This window comes from Diabrotica virgifera, chromosome 6 (genome assembly GCF_917563875.1).
Source record: "Diabrotica virgifera virgifera chromosome 6, PGI_DIABVI_V3a".
NCBI lineage: Eukaryota > Metazoa > Arthropoda > Insecta > Coleoptera > Chrysomelidae > Diabrotica > Diabrotica virgifera.
The window spans coordinates 77414371-77437112 of record NC_065448.1 but is presented as its reverse complement, the minus strand read 5'-3'; the positions used below and the strand labels follow the sequence as shown (position 1 = coordinate 77437112).

General features: G+C 31.9%; 1 protein-coding gene across 1 annotated transcript in view; it reads left to right on the top strand.

Moving 5' to 3' along the window:
• The window catches only part of LOC126886447 (odorant receptor 63a-like), a 123561-nt gene extending 117911 nt beyond the window's left edge, over positions 1-5650 (top strand). The window contains exons 6-7 of the mRNA XM_050653387.1: positions 5333-5488; positions 5549-5650. Of these exons, the coding sequence (XP_050509344.1) occupies positions 5333-5488; positions 5549-5596 (204 nt within the window). The 3' untranslated portion in view covers positions 5597-5650. The remainder of the gene's footprint in view (positions 1-5332; positions 5489-5548) is intronic.
• The last annotated feature ends 17092 nt before the right edge of the window (positions 5651-22742 follow it).

Here is a 22742-nt window from a genome sequence, read left to right as displayed (position 1 = left end):
AGACTATACCAAAAATTTAAAAAAATAAAAGAATAAAACGCACACAAACACATTGAAAAATGCCACAAAGAAAAAATGATTTCTGGACGATAATAATTGTTGGCAAAAATTTTAAATACGCATTTGCTGAAAAAAAAATTATATAACAAATATACTTACAATCATAATATGCATAAAAAAATAAAAAAAATAAAACTTGAATCGGGAATTGAACCCTTGAATTTCGTGCCGCTTTGACTCGTAATCGAAGCGTAGACTCACTCGTCCAATCGCACATTATTTATCGTGTGGAAAAATACGGTAACTGAACGTTTTACTGTTTGACAATTGTTTTGAAAATTATGTAGTTTAAATTTTGTGGAAGAAAATATAAAAATATAACAAAACAGTAAGAAAACAATATATTAGATGAAGATTGGTAGAACTTTTGTTGGTAATCAAATTAAGTATGTAAATCAAAGCATTACATACCTACTAGATAAATAAATCTACGCCAAAAAATCATAATTTAAAAATAAAAATCGAACCTAATTTGGGATTTCTCTCTAAAATCCGCATTCTTGAGAAAATAAATGTATGTATTTCAACCTAATCCAAATGTATAATTACAATATGATTATAATAAAAACTAGGTACTTACCAAATTAGAATGAGTTTTCCTTGTCCAAAATAGTCCAAAAGTCCAAAAATATAGGTATATGAAAACTATTTAAAAAGGCAGTATAACTATTAACTAACTTTTATTTGTTGTTTCTTTTCACACAAATTTTAAAACGCAACAACCATAAATAATCTAACTACAGCTGTGCCACAGCTACCATATTGAATAATTTTTGACATGTGATTTGAACATCTAATCAGAACAAAGTTATAATGCGCATGCGCCCGGTCGCTAGGTTTTCCCATATAAAAATTTACCCTCTATCGCCGGTAAAGAAGTATAACTTCAAAAATTTAAACGCAGTAGAAAAGATTATATTATTACTGATGACCGAAAGTATGTAAAAACTTCTGTAATGTTTATTTTAATAAGTTACAGGGGTGAAAAAGAAGAGAAAAGTTAGTGTGATTTTTAATTTTAAATATCTCATTCAAAAGACACTTATTGTGTATTTTTAGGGACTTTCAGCCCTCGGTAATAATGTAATCTTCCATTCTGCGTTTAAATTTTTCAAAAATAATTATTGGTTTTCTTAGGATTTGAAAAAAATGAATGCATTTAAAAAGCATTGGTCTGAAATTTTGCGCCTACTCTCTTAATGGCTTTTATACTTTATATCACTACTTTATATCAAGAAATTTACTACCAACGTCTCTGTCACTCAATATATCACCAATTACAGAGTCACATACCTAAAACTCATCAAATCAGCTAAAAAAGCCTACTATCAAAATCGTCTGGGAAGCTCCAAAAGTGTTGCAAAAGAAACTTGGTCCATAATAAACGATCTTCGAAATAAAACCCACGCAGCTCAAACATTTGCCCTTCCAAACCCTGAAAATCTAAACGAATACTTCATTAACGTGAGTAAAAATATAACATCAACTATTCAGTCTCAACAAGATCCCATTTCCTATCTCCCTAATTCAGAAATTGTCTCGAATTCATTCTTTATAAGACCAATCTATAAATCTGAATTGATCCAAACGATCAATAGTATCAAAAGCAAATCATCTTGTAGTACTGATGGACTATTCATAAAAATCTTCTCAAATCTCACAGATAATGTGTTGTAACTCTTCGTGGCACTAATTAATGATTCCTTTGAAAACGGTAAATTTCCAGAGTGCCTAAAGACAGCCATTATTATTCCTCTTCATAAAGGTGGCGAAAAATCTAATGCCTGCAACTATAGACCTATTGCCCTACTACCGGTACTCTCCAAAATTATTAAGAGGCTCATAAAAACCCGACTTATGTCCTTTCTCTTTGATAACAATATTTTATCACAAAATCAGTTCGGCTTCTTAACTAATAAATGTACAACTGATGCCATGTTTTCTGTACTTCACGAGGTTTACCAAGCACTAAACAATAATCTTTATACTGCCACTGTTTTATGTGACTATTTCAAAGCTTTTGATTGTGTAAATCACAACATTTTGATAAAAAAACTTAATTTCTATGGAATTCGATGTATTTCTTTGAATTGGTTCAAATCTTACTTAGATAATAGGAAACAACTGGTTAGAGCAAATGATACTGACTCTAGTCTCAAAAACATTGTATGTGGAGTACCACAAGGTTCAGTATTGGGTCCTCTACTTTTCCTTATCTTTATAAATGACATCACTAATTTAAAAATCGATGGAAAAATTTTTCTTTTTGCTGATGATACCAGTATCACTTGGAGCAACTCAACTATTGGTACTCTTCATGCAACTATAACTTCTGATCTTCTTACGATAAAAACCTGGTCTGATTCTAATTTACTCTCCTTTAACGTGGATAAAACGGTAGCATTATCATATAAAGGTGCTCTTCAACCCTGCTTGTGAATAGCAGCCAGATCTCTACCGTTGATTCTGTAAAATTTCTTGGTATTCTTTTAGACAGCAACCTCAAATGGTCCCTTCATATCGATTTGTTAAGTAAGAAACTCGCCTCAGCCTGCTATGCCATAAGATCTGTTTCGAAGGAACTCAATTTGGCATCTTCTAAAATAACATATTTTTCTTTATTCGAGCCTCATCTTCGATATGGTCTTCCTTTTTGGGGGTCTAGTACAACTGCCCAATTTGATGTTATTTTCAAATTACAAAAAAGAGCAATAAGATATCTGTTTGGCCTCAGAAGAACAACCCATTGCAGAAGTTACTTTAAAGATCACGAAATTTTAACCCTTCCATCTTTGTATATTTTAGAAACTGTTTGCTTAATTACTTAATTCGTAAACACATGCATGTATTTCCAGCAAGGCCTCATCATGACTACTCCACCAGAAATTCAATTTTTGATGTCTATTTACCGATCCCGTCTTCTGAGTTAGTAAAGAAATCTAGTATACTATATTCCGCAAAAAAACTATACAACCATCTCCCTTTACAACTCAAATCTGCAACATCCTTTCTCAAGTTCCGTAAAATGAGTTTCTTAATGACTAACTAAGAAATCACAGTAATGTACAAGTAACTAAAGTGTATTTATCTATATTTGGGTGTCACATACAGCAGCTTAAACTTATTAGTTCCTTTGTTTGTGTTTTATTATATTATGTTGTATGTTCAATTTTGCAATTTATAGTAATTTTGCAATATATTGGTTTTTGTTTTTTTACTTCACTTTTTTAACTTGTTTATATTTTTTTTATTGACGATTTATCTAATTTTATAAAATTGTATTTGTTATTGTTATGTATATCTTTTTCGTGACTCTATGTTAAGCTTTGTCCATAAAATTGTATAATTTTCAGTGACAATAAAGCATATTTCTATTCTATTCTATTCTATTCTATAAAGTTTTAATTTAGTAGTCTTATGTCTTCGTTCATGATTCTTTATAATTTCGGATCGTAATTTTGTAGTATTTATTCTAATTGTCACTTCTAATAAGAGTAATAAGTCATCATCATCACCAATTCCCGTCCCCAATGGATTTTTATTAATGTTCGTTAGGTATTCAAAATTTTTGTTCACAAGTGTAAGTCGAACTATAAATAATTTAGGTTTGCACTTTCGGACATTTGCAAAGATTTGTAAAATGCAAAAATATTGCAAAAATATGCAGATTAATCTATAATTTCTAGTTGAATGTAGACTGGTACGGAATCAATTTGAATTGGAAAATAATCTTTAGCTTTTCTCAACAATAATTGTTCCGGTTAAATTTGGTGCTCCGTCAGTGATTACACTTATCTACTAGCTGCTTACGGATTAATTGAGAAATTCCTATACAGTTCCTGACTACTTCAGAAATATCGTTTCCATTTGTTGAAATTTCAGGGATTCCATTGAAGGAGCCGACAAAACTCTGTACCGGAAACCTAAATAATTGCCCGAGTTATATGAAAATTTACGGAAAAATCACCCGCTGCGAAAGTGTTGATTAATAGCTGCATTAATTATATTTAATTATTAATATTAGCAATGTTGTTCTAAAGCTATTTATTTGTGGCATTTTTGTAATTAATTATTGTAATTAATTTGTAATTAATTAATGGGAAATAAACCACAATTTAACCAAAAAAAAAAATTATTAACGTTTCGATGTCCAGATCGGACGTCGTTGTCAAAATACAAAATATTAATGATATTAATATTAATATTTTGTATTTTGACAACGACGTCCAATCTGGACATCGAAACGTTAATAAAATCATTATTTTGGTTAAATTGTGGCTTATTTCCCATTTAGAATAATTAATATTAGCAATAATTAAAAAACATCTTTAAATGAAAATAATCCACTTTTTCGCGGGCAGCACTTTGCCACCTCTCTTCTAGCCTAACCTAACCTGTTGCTACCTAAAATCCGTTTAGAGAGGTTCTCTCCATTCCAGCAACCCCTAGTTGTGAGTTTTACGTTGCCTTGAAGTGAATCACCTTAAAATTTAAACATGTTATAAAAATTATCAGCAACAATGTAATATAATACCAATTTTATAACATTTAAAGAGTTTTCAGCCATGTATTTAGTGGCATTTGTCGACCGGATAGCCAAGCGGGGCAGGCGGCCAACTTCATCACTTCGCTTAGATGTGAGTTCAATCCTTGGCCCTGTGAACAGAAAAATAAAAAAAGCTATCGCAGCAGTTTAAAATTATAATATGAATCTGAGTCTTAGACTGACATACACTGGTGTCTGATCGGTCTATGGGGAGCAATAGGGCTCAGTAATATATAATACTACTATAATATAATACTACTCTATTGATCCCTACCGGAAGTCCGTTGACGCCTAATATACCGGTGGGTCACAAATAACCTCGTTGGATTTTCGTGACCCACTGTACAAGATACTAATACAGTGGAACCTCGATATGTCGGCCCCCGATAAGCAGGCAGTCTGGCTAACCCGGACCGATTTTCGTCAGAAGAAACAAACATTTTTTCAGTTTGACTGAGTTTTTTACCAAAAACGAACAATACAGTATACAACCTAATTTAGATGTACTGTTAATATGTATTTCATGTTTTTGAAATTATAATGAAGTTTTTCTGTAAGTATACTGTATTTTATTAATTTTTACCATATTCTCCGGCTAACCTGGATTTTCGATAACCCGGATCGGCCGCAGTCCCGATTAATCCGACTTATCGAGGTTCCACTGTATATGCTGAACTGAATCATTGTTTTAATCAATTAATTTGGACATTATGACTATTGTTTTAGAGCTTAGAATTAGCAGTGGCTGTATACGAGTCTCCTTGGTACACTTACGAAGTCGATTTACAAATGGATGTCATGTTGGTTTTAAAGAGGTGCCAGACTAGCTTACAGCTACGTGCTGGCTCATTTGGTGTAATGGATAGAGCGATGTTTCTAGGGGTAATAATTAATCATCATAAGTTTAATTGGTTTAGTTAACATCATATTTTGTTATTTTAGGTGCTAAAGGTAACCTATTCCTATATAGCTTTATTACAAAATACATAGTATGGACAAGGAACAACAAGGAAAAATTTGAAGCACTATATTATAATTTAAGGCTTGATGTGTAATAATAAACATATTATAAACATTATAAGCACATATTAAACAATATATTTTTCCGAAAATCAGTAAGGAATTTAGACACTTTTGACAATATTTTTGAATGGAACGGCTTATACTTAGCCGTTACCTGGAATCCTGGAAACAAAAAATAACTGTATGGAAGCAAATGTGTCACATTGCACAATACAATGTTTTGGTTTCACGCCTGTTGAGCTGCCCCAAACACTTGCAAAATTTAAAAAACAAATAGAGCTGATTTATGAGCTATTTATGAGCTTTCATATTCCGCAAATTAAAAATTTTGAGCTCGTTACGACACTGAGAAGGAATTCTGAGAAGGAATTTAATATTTTAGTGGGGATATTGACTACTTAAAAATAGGGATATGGAATCGATCTTTGCGGCAGAATTACGAGCTATTTATGAGCTCTTGAAATGCTATAGTTTAGATTTTTGAGTTCATCCCCTTCGCCCCCAAACATCCCTTTAATTGATTTAACTTAAGAGAAACATGCTGAAAAAAATTAAAATTTATCGTATTGCGAATATAATTCCTATAGCTTATATATTCTAAGCATAATCTCTGAAATCACGTGCATTTCGATTATTGGGCTACAACCCCTTCTCAAGAAAACCACCCCATCTTCCCAGCTTAAAAGGGAGTTGTACTTAAAATGAATTAAATTAATTATTTGGCGACTACATATCGTTTAATAATTTATGAGCTCCCAAAATATGCGCATTCAGATCATTAAATTGCAATTTCTTTTGCACAGTGTAGTCACTGAAAGTAAAAATCAACTACATATTACCTTCCATTTCGCTGAACCTTCGTAAAAACATCGACTTTTACAAAAATTGGTGAGTGGTTAGAGGATACCCCAAGAAACAAAGGTGACATGGCGTTTTTACCCTGAGGGTGGATACCGCCCCTTCTCGGGGGTGAAAATTATTTTTAAAAATAACTCCCCATCTTTTAAAGTAGTTTTTCGTAAATCTCTTAAAAATTGTAAGTTTTTACAAAAAAGTTGTCATTAACAAAATTAAAGCTTTGAAAAACCTTTTATTATTAATTCAAAGTGAGTTATAGGTAATTAAATGTATTTTTTTTTGTCGGCTAGTACTCAAATATAATTATTCAAGCCTAATCAACAGGAAAACGATGCATTTACAAAATATAGTTAATATTCATTTACAGAAATACCTATTAAATGAGCATCGAAAGAAGTTCGTATCATCAAAATTAAGCAAGTGAACATGAAAATAATAGGACCCTTTCGAATTTTTTAGTAAAAAGTGAAAAATAAAACGAACGCAATTTCCACAAATATTAAAATCTTTAGTAATCCCTATAAGACTTTCTTTACTTCAGCATAAGTAATGACCTTGAACATTTTGACCGATTTATAAGGCATATTTTAAAAAAATATATACATATAATGTGACTTAAAAAAAAAATTAAAATTTTTAAAATTTTCGTAAATTATTTGCTTTTGATAATAACTACAACAATCCTCGATACACGTAAAAAATGATAGATAACAAAGTTTAAGTTTTTTTTTATCAGCAAAGATTTCACTTGTCTTTTGATTTCTGTATGAATCAAAATAACCAAGATAGAAACGTTTAAGCCTAAACTTTACTGCGGGAACAATGTAATTGGAGCCCTGTAACCTATTATCCTAAAAAAATATAAAGTATTTGAAAGATTAAATGTAATACAGTTTTATAGCTCTTGAAATTACCTTTCAAATAGTTGGATGTGCCTGATATCATAGAAATTAACAGAGTTATCCAAAAAAAACAATATCTTTTTTGGAAAAATTTTTTGAGTATAAATTTTGATGCTATCAACTTCTTCTGGAGCTCATTTGATAGACATTTCTAAGTACTTTGACAAGTATTTAGTAAGTGTTATAAAATACAGCGGTTTCCCGTTATTTCCCGGCTTGGATCCTTAGATTTGAATACTCGCAGAAAAAAAATACATTCAATTACCTATAACTTACTTTAAATTAACATTAAATGGTTTTTCAAGTAAGGAATTTATTATATTTTTTATTAGCTTCAATTTTAGTAATGAAAATTTTTTTGTAAAAACTTACAGTTTTTGAGTTATTTACGAAAAATCGCTTTAAAGCATGCCTTTTTTCAAAAAAACTAAAATATTTTATCTTTAATAACTCAAAAAGTATTGATTTATTTTAATAGCATTATCTAACAAATTTTGCTTAGAATTTGCCCCTCTATCGATTTGTGGGGTTATTTTTACTAAAGTCATTTTCACTCCCGAGAAGGGGTGACATCTACCCCAGACTAAAACCGCAGGTTGGTACCATGTTACTTTTGTTTCTTGAGGTATCCTCTATCCACTCACCAATTTTCGTGAACATGCATGGAGGTTCACCGAAATCGAAGGTCATAGTTGATTTTTAACTTCAGTGACTGCACTATAGAAAGAAAATTGCAATTCAATAATTGAAATGCGTGTATTTTGCGAGCTCATAAATTATTAAACGATATGTAGTCGCCAAATAATAAATTTAATTAATCTATACAACGTCAATTCATAAGTACAACTATCTCTTAAGCCGGGAAGATGGGGTAATAGCTCAATAATGGATATGCGCGTGATTTAAGAGTTTATTCTTAGAATATAAGCTAGACGAATTAAACTACTATTAATGTTTTTGTAAAAACTTAACAGTTTTTCAGTGATTTACGAAAAACCGCTTTAAAACATGCATTTTTTCACGATTTTTGATCTTCAATAACACAATAGTATATTAAGTATGGAGAACGGTAAGGGTTTTATACCGATCGAAGACAATTGTTTGGAGGAGGAGCGGACCGACGACTCCAATTATTGTCTGAGATCGGTTACCCTTAACGTTCGACATGCTTATAACGTTTTTTGCACGATTGATACCATTATAAATTATAAAATTAAACATTTTCGTCATATTGACTAGTTTCATTCATTTTATCAAGATAGATACTTTGGTTGTTAGGTAGTAACTAGGGTGCATAACAACAATGGAGAATTGAGTTTTTATTTAGTTGTCAATAATTTTAAGTACAATTTTGATTATTATAAATTAAAATATGAGCGAAAGTGAATTTAAAGAAATTGAACGGGCTTGGGGAGAAGGGTGTTCCGCAATTATTCCCGAAAAATCCAAAATCCGTTATCAAAATACCTACCAAAGTTTTAAAAAATGGTGCGAAGGCAAGAATTTAAGAATCGAAGAAAATACTCTATTGGAATATTTCGTTCAAAGACATATGCAGTTGAAAGCTCCTGGAAGCCTCTGTGCAGAATATTCAATGATTAAATCCACCGTTTTTCTTTATGATGGCATTGATATTTCCAAGTTTTCAACTTTGATCGCGTATTTGAAGAGAAAAAATGTTGGCTATAGGCCTAAGAAGTTTCAGTATTAATAAATAATTCGTTAGTTTTCTTTATTCTTTCCAAAAATAAATTAAAATTAAGAGATTGTTTAACTCGACGGTAAGTGAATTACTTACCGTCGAGTTGGAGTACTTACCGTCCAGTTGGATTACTTACCGTCGAGTTGCTAGTAAATGTCACCTACTGACGTAAAATCTGTCACGGTAAACAGTCAAAAATGATCAATCGTGCAAAAAAGTATTGACTGATTTTAATAACTTTATATAACAAATTTTGGTACCTTTGGTATACAAGGTGGTACCATGTCACCTTTGTTTCTTGAGGTATCCTCTAACCACTCACCAATTTTCGTGAAAATCAATGATGGTTGACCGAAATTGAAGGTAATAGTTGATTTTTACCTTCAGTGACTGCACTATACCAAAGAAATTGCAATTTAATGATCTAAATGCGCGTATTTAGGGAGCTGATAAATTATTAAATGATATGTACTAGCAAAATAATTAATTTAATGCATTTTAAGTACAACTCTCTCTTAAGCCGGGAAGATGGGGTGGTTCTCTTGGGAAGGGGTTGTAGCTCAATAATCGAAATGCGCGTGGTTTTGGAATTTATTCTTAGAATATATAAGCTATACGAATTATATCCGCGATACGATATATTTTTCTCAGCATTTTTCTCTTAAGTTAAATCAATTAAAGGGTTGTTTGGGGATGAAGGGGATGAGCTCAAAAATCGAAACTATATCATTTCAAGAGCTCATAAATAGCTCATAATTCTGCCGCAAAAATAAATTCAATATCACTATTTTCACTATCCCCACTAAAATATTAAATTCCTGCTCAGTGTAACGAGCTCAAAATTTTTAATTTGCGGAATATAAAAGCTCATAAATAGCTCATAAATCAGCGCTATTTGTTTTTAAATTTTTGCAAGTGGGGTGGGGGGCAGCTCAACACGGGTTTTGGTTTCTATAGCTACAAAACCTGTATTTGGTGGAATCACGAATATTTGAGTAAGGATAATAATATGTCTATTTGAAAATTTTAACATGTTTATTTTAATATATCGCCCGTCCAGAATAAGAATGACGTAACTGCAAAATACTGTGTACAGATGATACAAAAGCGGCAGAACTATAACTATGTGCTGAGCCACTACAGAGTAGTTGCGTCGTTATTCAAATACGCACTATTTTAGACCTTGTTTCAGATGAATGACACAACTGTAAATAGGGTTAAAGATAGGGGGACTAAGTTTACCTAATGAAATTCGGACCAATAGGGATGAAAATAAAAGCCATCGCTTTAAGAATAAACGCCATACTAAGTATTTAAAAATAGTTTTTTTGTAGAGAAAAAATTTAAGATCAAGAATGACGTAACTGTAGATAGGGTTGAAAATGGGGGGATTAAATTAGCCCGCGATTAGTCGTGCCGTTAGATAAAATCTCACATTTTATCTTTTTTCGCGATAACTTGATGAAAAATTTTGCAATTTTGAAGTGCCTCGAGGAAGGGTGTAGGAATACGTAGGAATTTTTTAAATTTTTTTATTTATTTTTTTTTTCTTCTTCTTCTTCTACTTTTTGTGGAATTTATGGCTATGGGGAGAGCCAATTAGCTTTAATTATTGTTAGAAATAATATTTCTAACATAACAAGTAAATAAAAATACTATAAAATAGAAATTTCTTGTAAATCCGTATTTAAATTCGTATTGTGAGATGAAATCTAACACACGACTATTCACGTTACAGAAGTGAGCGCGACTACTCCCGGGTTAAGATAATGGAATTTAAACCAATAGGGATGAAACTAAAAGTCATCATTGTAAGGATAAGTGCCACATCGATTCTGCGGACTATGAAAATGGGTGGATTAAATTAAGGTAATGAAATTCGAACCAATAGGGATAGGCAGCCATACCGAATCTCCTGAACGATTACTTCTCATTTAATCCCGATTTTTATTTATTTATTTATTTATTTTATTTAATCAGTTAAGCCCATTCGTACCTTTCGGTGTTGGGCTGTTTACAACTAGTTCAATATCTACATTTCAATACATTTTAATAATTATACAAAACTTTTATTTTAACAATACAATTTTAATAAATATAAATTACTTATTTGACCCATTTTTCTGTCCATATGTTTTAATCTTGTGGTGCTTCTTTGATACTTCTTTTCCATGCTGTTCTATTTTGAGCCAATTGTTTTACCATACTCCATTGCAGTCCTCTCTTCTCTGCTTCTTGTCTAACTTGTTCTTCCCATCTCATTCTTGGGCGACCTACTTTATTTTTCCCTTGTACTCTGACTTCATATACTTTTTTCGTTATTTTTTTGTCGTTTAGTCTGTGGATGTGGCCCAACCATCCTAACTGTCGTTCCCCTATAATTGTCTCTATGGGTTTTATCTTTAGAGCTTGAGTTATTGTGTCGTTTCTTATTTTGTCTCTTCGTGTGACCCCTTCTATTTTTCTCAAGAATCTCGTCTCTGTAGCTTTGATTTTTCTTTTGTTGTTCTTTGTTAGCGTCCTCGACTCACTCCCATAGACGATTGATGGTCGAACCACTTTTTGGTACACTTGTGTCTTGACTTCTTTGGGTACCTCTTTCTTTCCAAAGAACGTATTTCTTAATGTATTATAAATTGTCCCTGCTTTTCCTATTTTATTGTTTATTTCTTTGTCTATTTTACCATCTTCTTCAATAATTGTACCTAAGTAGTTGTAGCTGTTTACTTGTTCCAAAACTTGTCCTTCTACCTTAATTTTTATCACTTTTTTTGTAGTTGCCATAACCATTGTTTTACTTTTATCTGTGTTTATTTCCATGTTCATTTTTCTTAGTTCTTTTATATAAGTGTTTATTATTTGTTGTAGTTTCTCTTCTGTGTCAGCTAACAATACCATATCATCTGCAAATAGTAATTCTTGTATTTGTACATTGTTCATTTTCCATTTTCCCAATATCATGTCTTTAGATTTCTCCTTGCATTGCTTTATTGCGTCATCTAGTACCATTGAGAAAAGTAATGGACTTAGTACACAGCCTTGTTTTAGTCCTATCTTTGCCTGGAATTCATCAGATTCTTGATTGTGAGTCCTTATTTTTATTTTATTATTTTTATATAAGGCTTTAATTATTTCTATCATATCCTTTTCTATTCCATTTTTCTTTAAACATTTCCATATATCTTCCCTTCTTATTCTATCAAAAGCTTTTTTCAGATCAATAAAGCATATGTGTATCTCTTTGCCTTTCATCAATAGTTTTTCTCCTATTTGTCTCAATATGAATATCAGATCTTGGGTACTCCTTCCTTTTCTGAAGCCATGCTGGGATTCTTCTAGTTTTATTTCTAGTTTTTCCCTTAGCCTTTTTTCAATTATTCTATTGAATATTTTGACAGGAACGCTTGTCAATGTAATACCCCTATAATTTTCGCAATTTCTTGCGTCTCCTTTCTTAAACAGTGGTACTATTATATCTGTTTTCCAATCAGATGGTATTTCCTTTGCTGTGATTATTTCATTTAGTAGTTCTCGGAATTTTTCTTTTGAATTTTCACTCATGTACTTTAACATTTCAGCTGTGATTTCATCTTGGCCTGGAGATTTTCCCAATTTTAATTTGTCAATGGCTTCTGCAATTTCCTCTTTTGTTATTTGCTGCATTTCCTCTGTATTTTCGATCATGTCTTCCTCTCTTTCATGTTGATATTGTTTCCATTCTGTTAGTTCTTCAAAGTACTGCTTCCATCTTTGCATTATTTCTCTAATCCCGATTTTAAATATTTAAAAATAATTTTTTTGCTCTCCTGAGAAATTTGGCTTTTTGCAGTTACGTCATTCTTGTTCCGGACCGGCGCGGCGATATGTAATTAAATTTTCGATTTTCGGAAAAATAGTATGTATACGTTGTAGGAAAAGCCACATTCCCGGACTCTGTATTGCCTTGTCTCGGCTTGAGCCTCGACGGCAATCTTTACGTCGTCCGGGAATGTTAAGCTTTTCCTGCTAGGTACACAATGTACTAATTATAAACATTACTATCAGGAGCACAGAATGCACACAACTGAAGTTGACAATAAAAAATACCAAAAACATGCATACAATTTTGAGTGTTAATTTGACTTCCTTTTTTAGAGAAATTATTTTCTTCTTCTTCTAAACGTAATTTTGCCTTGCAGAATCAACTCTAGAGAAGTCGGTATGTACTTCCTCTTCTTCTTCCTTCTTGTATATAGGCTTTAGAGCCTCTTTTTTCTTCAATATTAGCCTGCTAAATTGTTTAATTTAGCGCACCATTTTTTCTTGGCCTGCCAATACTTCTTCCGTCCATTTGGTGACTTATCTTGTGCTATTCGTACTATACTATTCTCTGTCATTCTACTAATGTGTTCGTTCCACTCCTGTTTCCGTTTTGTCACCCATCTATTTATATCTTCTTCATTGCATGATCTTCTTATGTTTTCGCTTCTCTCCCTATACTATCCAATAGACTTTTCCCTGATAGTCGTCGAAGTAATTTCATCTCTGTTGTTTCTAGTAGTCGTCTCGTTTTAGATGTGTCAGGTTTTTTCTCCGCCGTGTATGTCAATATAGGTCTAATTGTTGCTTTATAGATTTTTGAAGTTATACTTCTTTACCGGCGATAGAGGGTGAATTTTTATATGTTAAAACCTATCAGCCCGGCGCATGCGCATTATAACTTTGTTCTGATTGGATGTTCAAATGACATGTCAATAATTATCCGATATGGCAGCTGTAGGACAGCTGTGTTTTGGAGGTAAAGGTAAACAAATGTATAATATATTAGTTTTATTGTTGTGAGGACAGAAACAAAAAAGTTTATAATATTGTAGTGACTTTTAAATAGTTTTTAAAAGCAACAGGTACGTAATAATTGTTAATGTATCATGGGTATAAACCTACCTATTTAATCTGCCAAAATACATAGTATGTAATACTTTTATTTATATAATTTGATTACCATCAAAATTTCTATCAATATTCACCTAATATATTGTTTTCTTACTCTATGTTTTGTTGTATTTTTTCAATTCTAAATCATTTCAATTCAAAATTAAAATAATTTGATCAATTTTCAAAATATCAAAATATCACAAGTTTAATCCGTTTAGTTAGTCGATCTTCGTAAATAATGACACATAGTGTCCGTGGCTAAGCGTTGAAGGCGAATGAATTCCAATACCAACCGCGCTTATCAGCGCTGGTTCGAGTCCCAATAGAAACTTTCTTTTTTGTTTTTTTTTAATACATTTTATGATTGTAAGTATATTTATTATATAATTGTATTTTCAGAAAATACGTATTTAGTTAAAAAAATTTTCGACAATTAATGTTCAGACATCATTTGTGGCTTGTTTAATGTGTTTGTGTGTGTTTTATTCTTTTATTATTTTAATTTTTGGCACTGTTCTAATAAAAATGTTTGAGAAGTAGTAAGTATAAATTAGTTTAATATTTAAACAAAATATAAATAAAAGTATATTAATTTCGTTTAAATCATATAATAGAAGTATAACTTCTTACGTGCGTACAAAGTACACATACATTCTTTTTTCTTTTGTGTCTTGTCTTAGGTGTTTGTTCTTCCAGATTGTGTCATTAAGACATCCCGCCGCTTTACTTGCTTTTAAGCTTTGTTGTCGTACTTCCTCTTCAACGTCTCCGTAACTGGTTATATAAATTCTAGTCGAAGCAATAAAGTACTGAACCTCCGAAAAAAAAAGACAAGATGGATCTTAATAATTCTTCTTGCCTTCGATTCGTGAATGCGCCAGAAAACTTTGTGGCCTGGAGCCATGATATAATATTGAAAAACTGCATACAAAAAATGCATTCTTAAAGTGCATCTCAAACAGACAATAAAAAAAAATTCAGAACTCGTCAATTATCGGCGGAAATGAGTTCAATTTTGTTACTCGGGGGGGTTTGGGGTCGCTGAAAACGAATTTGACCTCAAAATTGATCTCCGGAGTACCTGGTGCCCAGGGTAGGGTACCTACTGTGTACCTCGTCTTTTGAAGTTTTCGGCAAATTCATTAAAAATTAGCCAAAAATCATTTCTCGGGGGTTCTTGGGGCCGATAACGACGAATATGATATCGGAAGTAATTTCCGGAGTACCTGGTGCCCAGGGTACCTACTGTTTACCTCGACATGTGGAGTTTTTGGCAAAAAATTTATTAAAAAATTAGTCAAAAATAATTACTCGGGGTTTTGGGGTCGCTAACGACGAATATGAAATCGGAAGCGATCTCCGGAATACCTGGTGCCCAGGGTACCTACTTCTTATAGAGTTTTCGGCAAATTAATTAAAAAATTATCCAAAAATCATTACTCGGGGGTTTTTGGGTCGCTGACGACGAATATGACATCGGAAGTGCTCTACGGATTACTTGGTACCCAGGGTACCTACTGTTTACCTGGTTTTCTGGAGTTTTTGGCAAATTCATTAAAAAATTAGTCAAAATTCATTATTCAGGGTTTTTTGGGGTCTCTGACGACGAATATGACATCGGAAGTGATCTCCGGTATACCTGGTGGCCAGGGTACCTACTATTTATTTCGTGACTAATGATTTTTGACTAATTTTTTAATGAATTTGCCGAAAACTCCATAAGAAATAGATAGCGTATCGCTTCCTATGTCATATTCGTCGTTAGCGACCCCAAAAACCCCAAGTAATTATTTTTGACTAATTTTTTAATAATTTTTTTGCCGAAAACTCCATAGGAGAGGTAAACAGTAGGTACCCTGGGCATCAGGTACTCCGAAAATCACTTCCGATGTCATATTCGTCGTTAGCATGTAACAAAAATAAGAAAAAAAAAAGAAAAGATAACTAAATAATTAAATATTATGAAAATAAAAATGAAGGGGCTTCAGCGGTGAAGCCGTAGTAGGAAAAAATAAAAAATACTACTTTGCAGTAGTACTGAAGAAAGGGGGATTAGAAGGGATAATAGGGATAGCAGTAGAAGTATGGAGAGACAGAGGCAAACTGAATAGAGTTGGCTAGCAAGAGATACAAGAGAACAACTTGACACTCAAGGATGGATACGGCTCGTTTGCATGCCTGTCGAAGAACAGTAGCTCTATGTAGATAGTTAGTGATGACTAAAAGGTGAACTAATAAAATAAGAATAATGTACTGAAGAGGAATGAAGATGAATAATTTCTAAAGACGAACAAGATAAATAAATCTAACAAATCATGGGCGCCATGAAAATGATCTTCGGTCATTTTCCCAGGTATCCTATACTGCTGTCAAATATTAGATATATCAAACCTGTAATAATGAACATAAAGGAGTAATAAAATAATTGATATACAAAATAAGTAAATATTTATTAAAAATAACTACTAGATCTTTGACAATCTCTGAGTTACACAAAGTGCATATCATGTGACTCTAAAATGACATAAGTTATAGAAAAAGTTATATTTGAGATAACTACAATAATGTTATCTATTACAAAATTATATAAATACCTCTTACATATAGGGTACAACTAACATGAGTCTTCTACCAAATGGTTATAGTACGCCTGCTACGTACAACTGAATTGAAACCGACAAAGATGAAAATAATGCAAATAAATATATATAAATAGGCATGAGCCTAACTAAGGGAAAATACTAATGAATTAAGCAAAGTTAAATATACAATGAATGAAAGTTATAGAAATGAAGTTAAGATAAATACCGAAACGATGACCAAAATTACCCGAGCAAATGCAATAAAATAAAGTAACGACGAATTAACCGAACAAATGAAATAAAGCGAATAAATAAGAAAATATTTGGGAAACAAGCAAGTAATATTACAAAAAATAAATATCAAACCAATAATAAAATATAAAAACCTAATTTTCTAGGCTTATTACCTTGTGTACACAAGTAACTTACCAGAGCTACAATAGTTTGGGAACCAAATATTAATATTCAAATATGTCATATGTATACAAGTATGTCATATAAAAAAAGGTACGCTACATCTGAAAAAGTAATTAATAAACATAATGTATCACATAAATGTCTGAAATATAAAAAACCCTAGTTACTCTTATCACCACACTAATTGTTCCCAAACGACTCCTAAAGAGGTTGCTGATGCATCCTCAGAAATGAGCATCAGGATGATGCAAAATCATGCCTCCTGTAGACCCAGGTGCGAAGACGAAAATTGAGCTGGAATGCTCCCCAAAGAAAACTTGTTCCCAAAAACATACTCCCAGTTTGACTTGGCGGTGGCTGCAATAAGGTCAAGGTGGCTTCCCTAGGTGGTCAAAGTGGGTACGACTTCACAGGAGGGTTAGTTTTCTTCCAAATGGCTAAAACATATACTTCGTTTGATTTCTCATATAAACCGGTAAGCAAAAGTAAAGAGAAGAAGAAATAATCGAGGAAAACTTTTTAGAAGCAATAACATAGAAAAAAAAAAACAACCATTAAAAATGGAACAAAAACTAATCTCAGGTAACCTTGAACTATTTTGAGTTTGAAAACATGAACAAATAATGATGAATGTGAAATTTGAATATGATTTATCTGAGGGAATATCTGTAAAAATATATAGAATTTATAAAAATAATGGATATTCAATCGGTTTAAAACGTACAGAGAAATGGTAATTATTTCCAATATTAATTTGAGGACTTCAAAAATGTTTGGTTATGTAAAACCAAAAAACCACATTATTATAAAAGATCGAGATAAAGATAATATAAAGATCGAAATACTCTACATCCTTCACCTAAGGGCTGGCTAAGAAAATTTATTAAGGAACCAACTATTTCATATATTCAAGGTTACCTAAAAACATTATTAGAAAAAACGATTAACCGGTTAATTTTTATTCCTCTTCCACTGATGGTACTCCCATCCTTACTCCAGGAAACAAGTGGTGGTAAGTTTTCACTATACTTAGTTGAAATAAAAATTAATTTTGAAGACATTAACCGACATTCTATTGTACTAACTACAAACACCAACCTGTCAACCTCGCAGCCACCGGCCAAGTGTCTCTCATTCCTCCCTCAGTCAGCGAGGAAAACGTCAAACTCTCACGGAACACGAATTAAATGACAAGGAACGGTTCAACAACAATGTTCCGTACAGTGTGACGTCACATGAGAAGTCCTTTACGAGAAAATTAAGAACTTAATTAAGCGATCAAGAGAAAATAATTTTTTAAAAAATAATTACAGCGCTAAAAATGATATTATAACGGGTGGACCGTTACAAGCAGCCCCAAAAACCCCCCGAGTAATGATTTTTGACTAATTTTTAATGAATTTGCCGAAAACTTCACAACACGAGGTGAACAGTGGGTACCCTGGGCACCAGGTACTCCGGAGATCACTTTTGACGTCATATTCGTTTTCAGCTATCCCAAAAACCCCCCGAGTAACAAAATTGAACGCATATCCGCCGATAATTGACGAGTTCTGAATTTTTTTTATTGTCTGTTTGAAATGCACTTTAAGAATGCATTTTTTGTATGCAGTTTTTCAATATTATATCATGGCTCCGGTTCACAAAGTTTCCTGGCGCATTCACGAATCGAATGCAAAAAGAATTATTATGATCCGTCTTGTCCTTTTTTTTCGGAGGTAATGCTGATTTTAGCGCTTTATTGCTTCGTCAATTCCCAGATATCTAAACTTTGCGTATTTACTATTATTATGCATAATGTGGTGTTCCATTGTGGTGTTAATAATTTCTTTGTCTTTTCTTAGCCTGTGGAGAATTGTTATATTATTTGTGTCCTGGATAAATGAGCCTGTTTTTAATAAAAGTTAAATTATTCATATTACGATAATCGCAAATAGAAAATATATAGCTGAATTGGTTTACATCTGGGGTGGGCAAATACTTTAAAGCGCGGGCCAAAATGAAATTTTCAAAAGTCGCCCGGGCCGGAGACCTATAATACCCAGTATGTACACGCTAATGTTTTTGGTGGAGGTTTTTCTCTGCCCAAGAAAGTTTTTTGACATAAATACTATCATTATAAATATCATTTTAAAGCATTTGGACAAATACATTTGACTGTTAATAATAAATAATAGTAATAATAAATTGTTTTACTTGTGTGTATATGCAAACAATTTGTTCGTTGATACGGTCCGTTATATTAAGCCATAACAGGGATCCAGATAAAAAATGAAATTCAGAAATTCAAGAGAAGCCTTTTTGAAGATGAGGAAATTTCTGTCAACCATCACAGTCAAGTCAACCATCATAGTCGAAATTCAAAGGTGTAACTTATGTAGTATGGTCATGTAGAAAGAATGGATGAAGACACGCTGCTAAAACAAATTTTAATATGAACGCCAAGGAAAGAAGGAAGAGAGGAAAGCCGAAACAATCCTGTCTGGGTGGCACTCAGAAGACAATGTCGGAAAGGAACCTTCATCCTGGCGAATGCAATGACGGACGAAGCTGGAAACTGGGAACCGGAAGGCGGAGAACCCTATAAAAAACCGGGATGATAATAAAAATATTATGTCCACTCTACTCTTCGTTATTGGATTTTTAATGCTTTTGCTAATTGGATTTATAACTTAGTGAGAAAGCTGGAAGCTTTTGAGATGTGGCTTTTTAGGAAAATTTTTAAAATACCATGGACCGATCATATTATTACTAACGAAATGGGACTGCACAGAATGGGAACGTATGGTATTATAATATCACCCTGTACAAAAGATGTTTAAAACTCATTCAAAGTCATTAATCCATGTAGTATCTGTTCTTGTATCAATAACCGCAAGTAACATTGAATTGTCATGTTTTGTTATTATTTAAATGTGTATATAAACATTAACTCGGTCGAGAAAGATTATTATGATTATCGATGTAGTTGGAAGGTATTCACGTATAGGATAGGTCAAGTTAATAATGTAAACAACTTATGTAGTGAATCATCGGCTTCGAATTAAATATAATGTTATCGGAAACCCGAGTTTTAATTAATTGGGACCAGAAGGCATAACATCACACTATTTAATACATGGCTGATCCTGCAGACTAGAGGAGGTCTTCTGAAAGGAGCAGAGATGGCGGCACCAGCTTGGAAACGAAGACGGCGAAAACTGACCAGGACCCAGGAAGAATACAGGAACCGAACCCAGTGAAAAGACAAAGTGGAAATAAAATGTAAGTAAGAATGTCTATCTTTATTAAAAATGCTTCCCTCGTTTTATATTATTATTGAACATTGAATATTTATCTTTGCTGATTTTTGAATAATTTATGAAGTATTGATTTTTTTTATCTATGAATTTTGAAACATGAAGTGATTTTTTGAATTGAATATTTTTATCAAAGTTTATTATATATGCTATTCTTGAATTTTTATTGAATTTTGAATCTTTATTGAATTTATTTGAAAAATCTCTATCCGATTTCGATTTTTAGTACGGTTATTTTTAAATATTTTATGGAATATTGAATTTATTCCAAAAATTTCTATCGAATTTTGAGATATCAACCGATTTTGAATATTTTTATCTAACTTTTGCATATGCTATTATTAAATTTTTATTGAATTTTTGTCGAATATGTATAGCATTATTGAATCTTTATTAGCCAGTTGTTTTATTATTGATATTTATTGAGTATGTTTAGTATATTTTCATCGATTTTGTGTTAAATTTTGTATGATATGAACCTGAATTAATAATTTTTTGTGTGATAAATGATATATAAATGATTTTTTTTAGTGAATAATGATTAGTGATGACATACGTTGATATAAGAGCTTAAGATAAACATTGCTATAAGCAAGAGATATATTTTTAACGAACCGACCTGATGAGTCGAGATAAGAAATTTGGAGAAGAACTATATAGATAAGAAGAAGAACTAACAATATTATAAGCTAAATATTATGAGGCAACTTGAGACAATAAGAAACCCACGGCTCTTGTCAAATTAGGAAGGTACTAAGTGATTTATAGAAGCTTGAACGCTTATTAGAGACCCACTCTGTGTTTTGAAGGGTACCTATTTTATTCATGATTATTCGTGAATAAACAACGGCCTCAAAGCAAGAGATTGAGGTTGTGATATTTTTAGAAGAATTTTAACCGCATAAAATACCTATTTCGTGTTTTGAGTTAACTATACCATCTCAATGGTGCGTACAGGTCAGGGCGAAAATTTGGGTTAATATTGGCGGAGAACTAAGACATCCGAGTGAAACCTCTTTTATTAAGGTAAAACGAAGGTATCGGAGCTAGTATATGAAGTGATGATTATGATGTTATGTGAAATGATATATGAGATAAATGATATATGATTGTTATATGAAATATGTATATGAATATGAATTATGTACACTGTAGAAGTGTTATTATGTGGAGAAAATGAAGAAATATAGTTGTAGTACCAGACAAGAAGAAGAAGAGAAAAAAAGATAATTTTTAGTAAAATATGTGGGAAAAATGAAAGAAGACACATAAAAATTGCAAGAAAAGAAGCAAAATTAAGAAGATACTAAGCAAATAAATAGGTTCATCATTGAAATATGTCTAAGAATTAAAGCTGTAAATTTTTTTTCTCTAAAGTAATGTTAATTATAAATAACTTATTTTTAAATGTAGATAATGAATTCAGGTTAAATTTTCGCGGAAAATGGAAGTGTTTGAATTAAGGATAGACAATATCTTACAATAAGTGTTAGTAGATAGTAAGCAAAGGGACACAAAAAGTGCAGTTTTTAGAGAGATTAAATCTTTATTTTAGCTACAAGAGAGTTATTAGAAGTTTTTTAGAGAAATATTAGAAGTTTTTAGAGAGATTACATTTTTATTATAGGTACAATATTTTAAAGTTAGTAAGACATATATAAATAAATCAAAAGAAGACTGAAATAAGAATTATTAATAGAGTAAAGGATACTTTTTTTTTACTTATTCGAGTAATATTAGCTTAGCTTAGAACTTTTAGGTAGATACGAGATTTTTAGTTAGGTAGATTAGATTATTCCCCTGCTTGTAGGAGATGCATATAGGCACTAAAAGACTATATTAAAAATCCCGATAGGTTTAGTCACTGTTTTTATGTGGACACTGTTTTGTGAATGGAGAAAAGACTAAAAAGCAAGACGGAACAGAAAGTGAATTAGTGATAATAATAAACAATTTTTAGGATAAAAAAAACTCTGAAACCTACCATGTTACAGTTAGTTAGGATTGTTAGGAAATTTAATTTTTGAAAATAGTATTAGGTAACCATAAACATTTTTGTAAAAGGGAAAGAGGAGCATCACATTTTAAAAATATGTAATTTTAACAAAACGAGGAGGTATGGTATTATAATATCACCCTGTACAAAAGATGTTTAAAACTCATTCAAAGTCATTAATCCATGTAGTATCTGTTCTTGTATCAATAACCGCAAGTAACATTGAATTGTCATGTTTTGTTATTATTTAAATGTGTATATAAACATTAACTCGGTCGAGAAAGATTATTATGATTATCGATGTAGTTGGAAGGTATTCACGTATAGGATAGGTCAAGTTAATAATGTAAACAACTTATGTAGTGAATCATCGGCTTCGAATTAAATATAATGTTATCGGAAACCCGAGTTTTAATTAATTGGGACCAGAAGGCATAACATCA